The following is a 13,703-nucleotide window of genomic DNA, read 5'->3' as shown; positions in this document are numbered from 1 at the left end:
TCTCATTTCAATTTTGGCCTAGTGACAGGAGAAAAGGAGGAGGGCCATGACAGAATGTTGTCATAGTGGAGGAGGAGTTGAGTTGTAGACTTTGATTTGTGATCTTTTATTCGTCCTTGAGGAGTTGCTTTAAAAGAAGGCAAGATCGTTCCAACTGTAGAGCAGATCACGTCATTCACTCCCTAATGATACACCACCCTGAGAACAAACAGACCCAGAGAACGTGAGAGAGAAGAAAGAAGGGAGGAGTCCACTGACCCACTGAGTCATCAACTGGGCCTGCAGACAGAGTTACAGTGTGTGTGTTGGCCTGCACTGCAGAGAGGGAGAAAGAGCGCGCCACAGTCATTCTGACCACAACAGTCTTTATCCAGGAGGATCATCCACTACTTCACAGTCAGTCACCATGTCTCAGGTAAGACTACAGTGCTGGACTAGGGAGGGACATGTAGAGTTATGACATGATCTCACTGAAACTTGCCTAGAAAGTTCCTGCTTAGTAAACCTACTTGAGAACTCTACATGGGAACTTTTCTTCAGCTGTCTTTCTTCGGCATTCCAATTCTTCCCTCTTCTCCAGCCTGAAGAGGGGGAGGAGGGACAGCTGAAGCGTCCTGAGGTGAGCGAGGAGGATCTGATCGGAGTGAAGGATAAGCTGAGCTCCGAAGGAAAGCTGAAGGGCAAGACCATAGAAGTGATGGATGAGTGCGGTGAGCAGTGCCTCTTTTATTGGCATGGCAATGGGCTTAGGGCAACGTTTCTCAAACTCGGTGCAATTTTGGTTTTATTGCCCTAACACAACTGATTAAAATGATCAAAGAATGAAGATTATCTGATTATTTTCATCAGTTGTGTAGTGCTAGGGCAAAAACCAAAATGTGCCCCCTTTGGGATCCTGAGGATGGAGTTTGGGAAACCCTGGTTTGGGGTAAGTCTACGGGGCAGGAGTATATATTTAAAAACCTCTGAAATCTGTTTGTTTTTTGTGGCAGATTTAAAGCGGCAATCAACAGTTGAAACTATAACAAAATATACTCCCCATCCGTTTCCGTAAAAGGTTGAGGGATGGGGCTGAAATGTAACAAATCTCAATTCATATACAGAGCTATGGATGCAAAGACTGGCTATACATTTTTTTATATATATTTTTATCGAAATTATAGATTAAATCGTGTTGAGGCTATATAATGTTTGTTTGCATTTATTTGTTTACAAACATTTTAATAAAACAACTTATTATGGTTTATTATGTGATATGACAGTTAAATTAAGCTTCAGACATTTCTAAGTTATATTCTTCAATAATCAATGGGTACATATTAAGTCTAAGAATGGAGGTAGCGACTGCTGAATGCTCCTTTAAGATGCTGTGTTTTAAACAGGCAAGCCCAATTCTGATATTTTTTCCACTAACTGTTCTTTTGACCAATCACAGATCTTTTCACATCAGATCTAATCTGTCAAAAGACCAATTAGTGAGAGAGAAAAGATCAGAATTGGGCTGCCTTTCTAAACAAAGCCAGAGTGTTATTGAACAAGAGAGGGAGTTAGTGATTTGAGAAGGGCGTTCCTTACTGTGATGAAGTTTCCACTCCATATACAGCTCAGTTGAGGATGTTCAAGACTGAAACACACTGCCCATCTCCCTGCTGCATGAACTATGGATGTTTATACATATCGACTGTATGACATAGCTCTTCCACTGTAGCTACCTGACTTCAGAGTGATGGATGGATCTGTGTTGTGTACACAGAGCGTGCGGGTAAAGTCGCCCCTTCTGTGTTCAGTGGAGTGCGTTCAGGGAGAGAGACCGCCATCAACAAGCCCCAGGCTCGACAAATCAAGAAGTAGCAGAGGCAGTAAAGCCACTTCGTATACTCCAGCCTGGCCTATATTTAAAACCACACTTGTGTGACTGAATGGGCCTTATGGTCAAGTACTTCTTAACTTTTTAATAAAAAGCTTGAACCCTCATTCTGTCAGGAGTCTTGATTGTTAAGAAAGGAGTTTAAGTGGGCATTAACTGGATGTCAGTTGGATAGGCTGTACTGGTTGTGTGTGAATATATTTGAGTTGGGCCGCCCGAGTGGCGCAGCAGTGCTAGAGGCGTCACTACAGATCTGGGTTCGATCCCGGGCTGTCGCGACCGGGAGACCCATGAGACGACACACATTACATTACATTTAAGTCATTTAGCAGACGCTCTTATCCAGAGCGACTTACAAATTGGCCCAGCGTTGTCCTTGTACCATCGCGCTCTTGAGTTCTTGTGGCGGCCGGGCGCACACACGCCGACTTCGGTTTCAGAGGACGCATGGCTCTCGACCTTCGCCGAGTCCGTATGGGAGTTGCAGTGATGGGACAAGGCTAGCTACCAATTGGATATCACAAAAAAGGGGTAAAAAAAAAAAGATTCCCCAAAAACATATGGGTGCTGTTCAGCTATACACTTTCGGTGTTCATTGAGAAGTGGATGTTCTCATTATGCTAAGGAGCATCTCTTTGCCATTCCCAGTCCTGTACTGTATCAGTTAACTCTAGCTAGTGTGTCTGAAAGCAACAATGACAAATATCAAGTTTTCAGTTTTATTGAAAAAAATGTAATTTTATTAACATGCAAAGAACCTTTAACAATGTATTTATCTGAACGTAATAAACTACTACAGTGGATTATGCACAGATGGGGCAGCTTGATGGGGGCTCGGAACAAAAGGATGAGAGGAAGGCTGGAATGAGAGAAACAAGAAAGAGCAGGATGAACTTTACATGAAGGAGAACGAGGAGAGAAAAAGAGACGGTAGGGTTTACAGACATTTGATGCCTTGTGGTAGAAAGTGAGGATGAAGGGAGGTAGAGAAAGGTGGAGGGAATGGACGATAGTTCTTTATTTCATGTACTTGTGCTGCTGGTCCTGAAGGATCTTAGCGGAGGACTTGGCATCGTAGAAGAGTTCGTTGATTTCCTCCACCTGCTCCCTCTCTACTCCCTCCTTCCCCTGGACTCTGCCTAACAGACTGGCTGGGGTCAGCAGCTGAGCCGCATACCTGACAGAGGAGGAGGGGTGGGTGAGTCAATACGCACACACAGAGTATGGGTCTCTCCAACCTTTTCTAGCATTTAGAATTATGAAATATTTCAAGAGCTACTTAATTTTTCCCCCTAGCATTCAAATAGGCACTCTTCATATTTTCCCAAATTCCATTTTCTCTTTTATTTTTCCTGGTTTGGGGACTTTTGGAGAGATTTTCACTCAAAATCACGACTATTCATAGAGAAACAAGAAATTGGATGTTTGGAGTTCATCTCAATGCTTAAATCACATGAGAATACAATTTTTGCGTGCTGAAAAACAAAAACAAATTCAGATTAGAGTATTAATACCCCTTTAATTGTGCATTTTGCAAGAGAGGATTTTCTGGTCTAGGGATATGTTTGCTGTTACATATGCCATGACACAGCTTGCAAAACAAAAGCCCACCTGATTGATACAAATAATCATGATATACACCGAGTATACAAAACATGACAGACTGACCAGGTGAATCCAAGTGAAAGCTATGATCCCTTATTGTAGTCACTTGAGGAGGAGACAGGTTAAAGAACATTTTTAAGCATTGAGACATGGATTGTGTATGTGTGCCATTCAGAGGGTGAACGGGCAAGATACAAAATGTAAGTGCCTTTGAACGAGGTCTGGTAGTAGGTGCCAGGCGCACCGGTTAGTGTCAAGAACTGCAACTCTGCTGGGTTTTTCACACTCAACAGTTTCCCATGTGTATCACGAATGGTCCACCACCCAAAGGACATCCAGCCAACTTCACAACTGCGGGAAGCATCCCTGTGGAACGCTTTGGACACCTTGTAGAGTCCATGCCCTGACGAATTGAGGCTGTTGAGGGCAAAGGGGGGTGCAACTCAATAATAGGAAGGTGTTCCTAATGTTTGCTAAACTCAGTGTAATTCTGCCAGGAAAGCCTACCTTGCACTTAACATTTAAATGAGAAGGTTTTGGGGAAAGTATTTCTGTCTAACCAGAAGTAGCTAACTGGCTACACGGAGTGAATGACAGAAACGCACACACATCAGTGGAAGCTGTGGAGGGGAAATGGAATGGCATCAAAAACATAGAAACCAGGTGTTTGATACCATTCCAACTATTCCGCTCCAGCCCTTACAATGAGCCCGTCCTCCCAAATGAAGGTGCCACCAACCTCCTGTGACACACATACAAGGGCAATATTGCTGGAAATTAATCGACAGACAGTGTTATGTTTTTATAAGCCAATTGTGACTAACTAGGGATAATGTCAATGTGGATTTGATTTGATAGAAGCCAGGAGCTTGAGGCGTCTGATACTGGACAGTTTGCGGTAGAGGCCGACCACCTGTGCTGGTCTTATACATAATAGTAAAATGCTTTATTGCATTCAACGGCATGAATGACTCGGATGCTGTGTAACGGCATGAATGACTCGGATGCAGTGTAACGGCATGAATGACTCGGATGCTGTGTAACGGCATAAATGACGCGGATGCAGTGTAACGGCATGAATGACGCGGATGCAGTGTAACGGCATGAATGACGCGGATGCAGTGTAACGGCATGAATGACTCGGATGCAGTGTAACGGCATGAATGACTCGGATGCAGTGTAACGGCATGAATGACTCGGATGCAGTGTAACGGCATGAATGACTCGGATGCAGTGTAACGGCATGAATGACTCGGATGCAGTGTAACGGCATGAATGACTCGGATGCAGTGTAACGGCATGAATGACTCGGATGCAGTGTAACGGCATGAATGACTCGGATGCAGTGTAACGGCATGAATGAATGATTATATTGAAGTAGACTAAGTTACATTTAAACAGAAAACAGGATGCGCTCTCACAGGAAGGTCAAAAAGATCATCAAGGACATCAACCAACCGAGCCACGGCCTGTTCACCCCGCTATCAAGCAGAAGGCGAGGTCAGGACAGGTTCATCAAAGCTGACACAAAGACTGGAAAACAGTTTCCATCTCAAGGCCGTCAGACTGTTAAATAGTCACCACTAGCCGGGCCTCCGCTCAGTACCGTCCTGAACTTTAGTCACTAGCCGGCTAACACCCAGTTACTCAACCCTGCACTTTAGAGGCTGCTGTCCTATGTACATATTAAAGTGACCAGTGTTCCACGTCTAAAGTTTACATACTGTTTTAGCCATTTTATATGCACAGTGCATTCAGAAAGTATTCAGACCCCTTGACTTTAACCTTATTCTAAAATGAATTAAATCGCCCCCCCCCTCAATCTACACACAATACCCCACAATGACTAGGCAAAAACAGGTTTGTAGTAACTTTTGCAGATTTATTTAAAAAAAAATAAACAGATAACATTTACATAAGTATTCAAACCCTTTACTCAGTACTTTGTTGAAGCACCTTCGGCAGTGATTACAGCCTTGGTTATGACTCTTCAAGCTTAGCACACCTGTATTTGGGGAGTTTCTCCCATTCTTCTCTGCAGATCCTCTCAAGCTCTGTCAGGTTGGATGGGGAGCGTCGCTACACAGATATTTTCAAGTCTCTCTAGAGATGTTCGATCGGGTTCATGTCTGAGCTCTGGCTGGGCCACTCAAGGACATTCAGAGACTTGTCACAAAGCCACTCCTGCATTGTCTTGGCTGTCAGCTTATTGTCTTTGTCCTGTTGGAAGGCGAACCTTTGCCCCAGTCTGAGGTCCTGAGTGCTCAAGGATCTCTCTGTACTTGGCTCCATTCATCTTTCCATCGATCCTGACTAGTCTCCCAGTCCCTGCCGCTGAAAAACATCCCCACAGCATGATGCTGCCACCACCATGCTTCACCGTAGGGATGGTGCCAGGTTTCCTCCAGATGTGACCATTGGCATTCCGGCCAAAGAGTTCAGCCTTAGTTTCATCAGACCAGAGAATCTGGTTTCTCATGGTCAGAGTCTTTAGGTGCCTTTTGGTAAACTCCAAGCGCGATGTCATGTGCCTTTTACTGAGTAGTGGCTTCCGTCTGGCCACTCAACCATAAAGGCATGATTGGTGGAGTGCTGCAGAGATGGATGTCCTTCTGGAAGGTTCTCCCATCGCCACAGAGGAACTCTGGAGATCTGTAAGAGCGACCACCGGGTTTTTGGTCACCTCCCTGACCAAGGCCCTTTTCCCCCGATTGCTCAGTTTGTCCAGGCAGCCAGCTCTGGGAAGAGTCTTGGTGTTTACAAACACCTTCCATTTAACAATGATGGAGGCCACTGTGTTCTTGGGGACCTTCAATGCTGCAGAAATGTTTTTGTACACAATTCTGTCTCTGAGCTCTACGGACAATTCCTTCGACCTCATGGCTTGGTTTTTGCTCTGACATGCACTGTCAACTGTGGGACCTTATATAGACAGGTGTGTGGCTTTCCAAATAATGTCCAATCAATTGAATTTACCATTGGTGGACTCCAATCAAGTTGTAAAAACATCTCAAGAATGATCAATGGAAACAGGATGCGCCCCTGAGCTCAAACGGTCTGAATACTTATGTAAATAGGGTATCTGTTTTTTTTAAATTATATATTTGCAAACATGTCTAAAATCTGTTTTTGCTTTGTCACTATGGGGTATTGTGTGTAGACTGATGTGGGAAAAAATAATTTCATACATTTTAGAATAAGGCTGTAACGTAACAAAATATGGAAAAAAGTCAAGGGGTCTGAATACTTTCCGAATGCCGAATACTGTATTCTAGTCAAGTCCATCCTATTCAACTATTGCTGTACATATACTATTCTATGTATTCTTCAGATCTATACATCCTGTTTATAATATATAGTACACATTCCATCAAATATATTTATACGCCGGACTCTGACATTGCTTGTTCTAACATTTCTATATTTCTTAATTCCATTCTTTTACATTTTAGATTTGTTTTCAAGATACTGTATGTAACTTTTTTTTAAATCATCTCCATAGAGGGATGATTTCTGTATTTTGAGAGTTACCCATTTTGAAAACTTGATTGCTGACAAGCAAAACAGTTTGTGACTATGCCAACAATAGACTAATGAAACATCAAAATATGTTTTTTGGGTGGAGTTTTCCTTTAACAAGTGGATTTTGCTCTTAACTCGTGTAGTAGCCCATCCTTCTCCCGACCAACTGCCTGTGACATGTCTGATTATCAATCAATGCGATTTTGTTTCAATTCATCTCCATCTGTACATTTGGTTAATTGATCTCTGGCTGGGCATGTTTTGGGATGGAATTTTCTTTTAAGCTACATAACATGCTAGCAAAATGTTTTGATCAGCTAATATGTGAGCAAACTATATATAATAAAGATAATCATTAGGACTCATCTCAACATAGCTAACATTTTCCCAGCCTAATTGTTACCAAATATCCAAACTGATTCAATGAAAACATTGAGTGATTTATCAAGAGGACACCACGCTAGTCGCAAATCCGCATCAAAACGGTGCGGAAATGATCACACACGACTATTTCTTTAAACAATTCTGAAAGTGAATTATTAGGCGAGCCACTCCTAGCTGGGCTGCGAGCTACTCCTAGCTGGGCTGCGAGCTACTCCTAGCTGGGCTGCGAGCTACTCCTAGCTGGGCTGCGAGCTACTCCTAGCTGGGCTGCGAGCTACTCCTAGCTGGGCTGCGAGCTACTCCTAGCTGGGCTGCGAGCTACTCCTAGCTGGGCTGCGAGCTACTCCTAGCTGGGCTGCGAGCTACTCCTAGCTGGGCTGCGAGCTACTCCTAGCTGGGCTGCGAGCTACTCCTAGCTGGGCTGCGAGCTACTCCTAGCTGGGCTGCGAGCTACTCCTAGCTGGGCTGCGAGCTACTCCTAGCTGGGCTGCGAGCTACTCCTAGCTGGGCTGCGAGCTACTCCTAGCTGGGCTGCGAGCTACTCCTAGCTGGGCTGCGAGCTACTCCTAGCTGGGCTGCGAGCTACTCCTAGCTGGGCTGCGAGCTACTCCTAGCTGGGCTGCGAGCTACTCCTAGCTGGGCTGCGAGCTACTCCTAGCTGGGCTGCGAGCTACTCCTAGCTGGGCTGCGAGCTACTCCTAGTTGTTGGAGACCCCTGCACTAGAGACAGTGGAGTGAGCACACATGCACAGAGTAACGACTGGTGAGTGTTACCGGAGTGTGGTCTTGGTTCCGATCTCTCCCAGGTGACTGAGGGCCTCCTCACTGATGTTGATCCCCTCAGTCTGAGCACGAATCTTAATGATCTACAGAGAACACACACACGCTGTCAGCATCACGCTACAGTGACCACATACTTCATATATTAACATACCATCACTCACACTTCATATGTAGGAATGCCATCTCAGACATGATAACACACACACCTGCTTCATCTCCTGCGGTGTGTAGAGCATGGTGCGGATGATCAGGACTCTGTCCAGCAGGTCCAGGGGAATGCCATGAGGAGAGCTGATGTCCTCTGTCCCCCTGATAACCAACCAACCACACAACAGAAAGGTTAGTAAACAGGGTAATAGGTTGCTATAACCCTAAAATGTTTGGGAGCATAATTAGAGTGTGCAACTTTATAAGTTCCAAAACAAACTGTCAGAGTAACTCACATTCATGCACATTAGCACCCACCCACCTGATGAGGCAGTTGCCCCTGTTGGAGGCGAATACTACGATGGGTGCGATGGTGCTCTCCAGAGCTCGGTGCAGGTAGGTGAAACATTCGATGTCCAGCATGTGCACCTCGTCCACAAACAGCACCCCAGGGACCAGCTCAGCAACACCCTGGTCAATGTAGCGGTTTACCACCTTGTTGATCTCAGCTCGCAGCTTGTCTAATGTACAGCATGAAGAGCCAATGAAGAGCCAGGGATCAAGCAAGGGAGCCAATCAAAAGGCAAGGACAGAGCAGAAAGGGTGGGGTTCTTTTGAATGATGCTTATGGGGGGGGGGGGTTGAAAGTACAAGCTGCTAATACTACAAGGATAGAACTAGGGTTGTGAGTTTAAAAAAGTTAGGTTACGTGCTTCAGGTCTTACCTGTGATCTCGGTCTTCTTGGGCTTCATCAGCTGTCCCATCATAGACAGGATATCTTGACCTCCCTGAGAGGACAGGAACCTCACTTTAACAACCAAAGATCAAGTGTGTCTTTGTTTGTGCATAATTATTTTTCAATCAACAGTTATTTTCTAAGTGTATATCTGCAGTGCAGTCTCATATTCACTTGAATCGGGGTCTAGGGGAGACTCTGTGTGTGTGTGTGTGTGTGTGTGTGTGTGTGTGTGTGTGTGTGTGTGTGTGTGTGTGTGTGTGTGTGTGTGTGTGTGTGTGTGTGTGTGTGTGTGTGTGTGTGTGTACCTGTGGTCTAGCATTGGCAATATCCAGGTCGTGTAGCGTGACGTCTTGGATAATCTCTTTCTTCTTGTGGACGTCCCCCTTAGGCAGCGGCACGTACTCCTCAGCCTCCAGGTCAAACTCTGTGGCGAATGTGTCACACCGACCTTGTCTCTGTGCACACCCCACACACATGGAAGGAATGGTTCAACACAGAACACAGGCATCAAATATTAACCCAATCCCATTCAGAGGTGGTCAGGTGGCTGAAACTAGGCCAATCCCATTCAGAGGTGGTCAGGTGGCTGAAACTAGGCCAATCCCATTCAGAGGTGGTCAGGTGACTGAAACTAGGCCAATCCCATTCAGAGGTGGCCAGGTGGCTGAAACTAGGCCAATCCCATTCAGAGGTGGCCAGGTGGCTGAAACTAGGCCAATTCCTTTCAGAGGTGGTCAGGTGACTGAAACTAGGCCAATCCCATTCAGAGGTGGCCAGGTGGTTGAAACTAGGCCAATTCCTTTCAGAGGTGGTCAGGTGGCTGAAACTAGGCCAATCCCATTCAGAGGTGGTCAGGTGGCTGAAACTAGGCCAATTCCTTTCAGAGGTGGTCTGGTGACTGAAACTAGGCCAATTCCTTTCAGAGGTGGTCAGGTGGCTGAAACTAGGCCAATCACTTCATAAGGCAACAAAAAGAAGGGATGGGAGGAGTGAGAGCAGGTGTATGATTGGACTCCATGCCATCCCAAGGATGGCATGAAAGAGGCGGGGGGATGAAAGAGTCAGGGAGGGTCCTGTGGGGGCTGTCAACAGCAACAAATGTAAGGCCCCCAGCCACCTGTCCCCCCGTCCCACCTACACCCTCGGCCCACCTGCATCGATTAAAGAAGCCTTCAACACAAGCGTCAAACTATGCCATGAGGCTGTCCACCAGAACAGAGGAAGCGGAGGAGAGATGGAGGGATAGGGAGAATAAAACCCAGGGGTGATGAAGAGCTGGAGAATGCCTACAGTAGAGAGATGAAACAGAGCCGGCATGAAGGACTGGCCCAGGAGGATAGCGCACTGTTCTTTTAGTGTTGTTTTATTTGGGGGGGGTATTCTTAGTTTGTGTACTTGTTTGTTAGTTTATCTACTTACTCTGTTTACAATTACTCTGGACTTAAACGTTTGAGCCATTGCAAATGTGTAATTTGTGTATGGGAGCCTTTCCAAAGCGAGTGTTTGTATAGAAGTGTACTGTAATAAGTGGAAGTGTACTGATACCTTGACGGCGCCACTGTTTGCTTCAATGTAGATGACGTCTCCCGCTTCCACACGCTCCTTCTGCAGGCTCTCATAAATACTGGGGTCCAGCTACAAAAACAATAGAGACAGACAGTAAGACACATGGGCAACTTCTACATGGACTGGTCTAGCCTCTGACTCGTGCCTGACCTTGAGCTGCTTGGTGCCCTTGCCGGTCTTCAGTCCGATGATGACGTGGCTGATGGTCTTCCCGTAACCACCCATGGGGTTCTCTGTCTCACAGGGGGTCAGCTCTGTGACCTCCCCCCTCATACACCTCCTTGGTCTCCTTAATACGCAACCCTGGAGGAGGGAGGACAGGGTCACACAATGAATGAAGACTCTGTAAAGCCTTACCCTCTTGAATCAATAAAAAACACCACATCCTTTGGTCTACCTGGTGGATCATTTAATGGAGATTGTGAGACTGTGTGTACAGTGCATGGTCCTCTCTCTTTGTAATGTGATCACACTGTAGCCCTTGTTCCTCCTGCATACAGCCTCCCAGTGTGTGAGTGACAGGGGGGGCACACTTCTGAGGGAGAGACCATCTGTCACGAGTGCTCTTATCAGGGGGGGTGTCGACAGGCTCAGAATGTATCCCGCCATTTTCCTCCATCGTTAAACTTGTGTGTTCTGTGGGGTGAGGGTGCTGACCACCACTCCGCTCTCAACCCACGCTCCATTTCCTTCTCTGTGACAGGTAATGTCAACACTTCAACAAACCCCTTCCCCCAATCCCTCTCCAAAGCCATCCTCCCCAGTGTCAGCCACACTGATACCCTCCCCGAGTCCTGCTTCTATCCAGCAGGAGGAGAACACCTGGCTCTGGAGTCTATTCTGACGGTGGTGCAGCAGGGGAATGGAGGATGCAGCTTTATCTGGTCTCCAATTGAGATAAATCAGATCAAGACCAAACTGTGCAATGTAGTAGGGAGTTATAATTTCCAACAGGCTAATATTCTACATATACTGAACAAAAATACAAACAATACGTAAAGTGTTGGCCCCATGTGTCATGAGCTGAAATTAAAGATCCCAGAAATGTTCCATATGCATGAAAAGCTTATTTTTCTCAAATGTTGTGCACAAATTTGTTTACATCCCTGTTAGTAAGCATTTATCCTTTGCCAAAATAATCCATCCACCTGACAAGCTGAATAAACAGCCTGGTCATTACACAGGTGCACCTTGTGTTGGGGCCAATAAAGAAGCCACACTAAAATGTGCAGTTTTGTCACACAACACAATGCCAGACGTCTCAAGTTGAGGGAGAGTGCAGGAATGTCCACCAGAGCTGTTGCCAGAGAATTTAATGTTTATTTCTCTATCATAAACCATCTCCAACGCCGTTTTAGAGAATTTGGCAGTACGTCGAACCGGACTACGTGTAACCACGCCAGCCCAGGACCTCCACATCTGGCTTCTTCACCTGCGAGATTTCATCCAGACAGCTGATGAAACTGAAGAGTATTTCTGTTTGTAATAAAGCACTTTGTGGGGAAAAAATCATTCTGATTGACTGGGCCTGGTTCCCCAGTGGGTGGGCCTGCCCAGTCATGTGAAATCCATATATTAGGGCCTAATTAATTTATTCCAATTAACTTCCTTATATGAACTGTAACTGGATAAAATCTTGAAATTGTTGTATGTTGAGTTTATATTTTGTTCGGTATAGTTTCACACATTAAAACGTGGTAATTAACTACAATCACCATAATCCATTGCACGTCTACTTGTCCGGTCTTACGCCTGCTACGTAAAAGAGAGAAGAATGCATAATCGAGAGGGATAGAGAGCAGTCGCTTTGAGGTAAAATACATGACCTAAGTGATTGATAGCTGGTATTCAGCAGTCATAAAGTATGCCTTATTTACTTTGAAGAACTACTAAAATAGCGCATATTGAACATTTCTACCGCTTCTTAGACTTGCTTTCAATGAGAAAGATAGGACTATAACTCACATTTCTATGTGAATTTAGTCAGGTCGCCCAAAAAGCTACATACTGCAGCTTTAAAGTCCCCCCAAAAATGTGAAACTGAAATCAAAAACTGGGATAATTTTTTACATAATCGAACTGCAACTACCTCAAAAAGCACAACTCGCTCAGCACTAGCGTGTGTGATCCATTCCCAGTGGCCCTGTGTTTGTGTGTGGCCCCTCACCTATGGCCCTCCTGAAGTTCTCCATTAGCACCTCTGTTTTCTTGATCTCAGAAGAGTAGACCTCACTGCCCACCATGGGGCAGAAGGGCACCTTGTTGCCGAGCTCCTGTGCCATAGCCAAAGCCAAGGCGGTCTGCAGGGGGGGAATGAGATGGTGCAAAGTAGGGTTGGTCAAAGTCTCTCAAGTTGTATTCTTTCCATTACTGTGGAGGCCAGAAGACACAGTAAGCATATCAGACATTTCACAACTACGACTTTGGGGCATCATTGAAGTACTGCAGTAACATATGGTCTACCTTTCCTGTACCGGGAGGTCCAGCAAGTAAAACGGCCCTTCCCGACATCTTCTTTGAGCGGATCAGTTCCACAATGATACCACAAGCCTGTTGACAGAAAACAAAGGTAAAGAACATCCATAAAAAGATGGATATGTTTAATTGAAAAAGAGGAATAGAAAAATAAATAATACATCTAAGAAAAATGCAATACAGACCTGATTTATGAAATACAGTGGCTAGCTAAATAACTATGCGTAACCTACTTTTGATATAACGTTAACTAGTTAGCTTGGCATCTCGTTTGCTAATACCTCTCTTGCGGTCTCCTGTCCAACAAGACCTGACGCATTTTGCTTTGCGTTCCCGGCATCGTCTAGCCCGAGTCCTTTCACATGACTGTGAGACGCGATGCGCTGGGTTTTCGTGGTACTTTTGACTTCCTCGATCTTCATGGCTGTGTATTTTATGAACGTCTTATAATAAAGTAACAGATGCAAACAAAAATACTCCCTTCCTGATCGTTATTTATTCACATTTAGAATTGGCGCGGTAAAACAAAACAAACAGATGCGATCTGTTTCAGTGAGGTATGATAAGAACTGTTTCCATGTGGGTTACCAAGGAAGTTGAAGGAAATAACACAA

At 45.2% G+C, this 13,703-nt stretch overlaps 2 protein-coding genes across 2 annotated transcripts; one reads left to right on the top strand and one right to left on the bottom strand.

The window, feature by feature from the left end:
- Positions 1–122: 122 nt before the first annotated feature.
- mustn1a (musculoskeletal, embryonic nuclear protein 1a) lies at positions 123–1,974 on the top strand. Its single transcript, XM_046342331.1, has 3 exons — positions 123–415; positions 581–710; positions 1,754–1,974. The coding sequence occupies exons 1-3, from the start codon at positions 407–409 to the stop codon at positions 1,849–1,851; spliced, it is 237 nt and encodes a 78-aa protein (XP_046198287.1). The 5' UTR covers positions 123–406; the 3' UTR covers positions 1,852–1,974.
- A 610-nt stretch (positions 1,975–2,584) lies between these two features.
- LOC124031268 (ruvB-like 1) lies at positions 2,585–13,694 on the bottom strand. The gene is given in 12 exon segments (XM_046342330.1): positions 2,585–3,044; positions 8,153–8,244; positions 8,368–8,470; positions 8,631–8,829; positions 9,034–9,097; positions 9,354–9,503; positions 10,594–10,683; positions 10,765–10,881; positions 10,883–10,917; positions 12,782–12,914; positions 13,078–13,164; positions 13,371–13,694. Coding segments are annotated over 12 exon segments (1,371 nt in total). The 5' UTR covers positions 13,512–13,694; the 3' UTR covers positions 2,585–2,884.
- Positions 13,695–13,703: the final 9 nt, after the last annotated feature.

This window comes from Oncorhynchus gorbuscha, linkage group LG03, assembly GCF_021184085.1.
Source record: "Oncorhynchus gorbuscha isolate QuinsamMale2020 ecotype Even-year linkage group LG03, OgorEven_v1.0, whole genome shotgun sequence".
NCBI classification, from domain to species: domain Eukaryota; kingdom Metazoa; phylum Chordata; class Actinopteri; order Salmoniformes; family Salmonidae; genus Oncorhynchus; species Oncorhynchus gorbuscha.
Note: the sequence above shows the minus strand (reverse complement) of the source record. Positions and strands in the feature narration are given on the sequence as shown.

Coding starts and splice junctions, on each gene's coding strand:
- mustn1a (XM_046342331.1), top strand. Junction 711..1,753: donor AGAAGTGATGGATGAGTGCG/GTGAGCAGTGCC, acceptor TTGTGTACACAG/AGCGTGCGGGTAAAGTCGCC.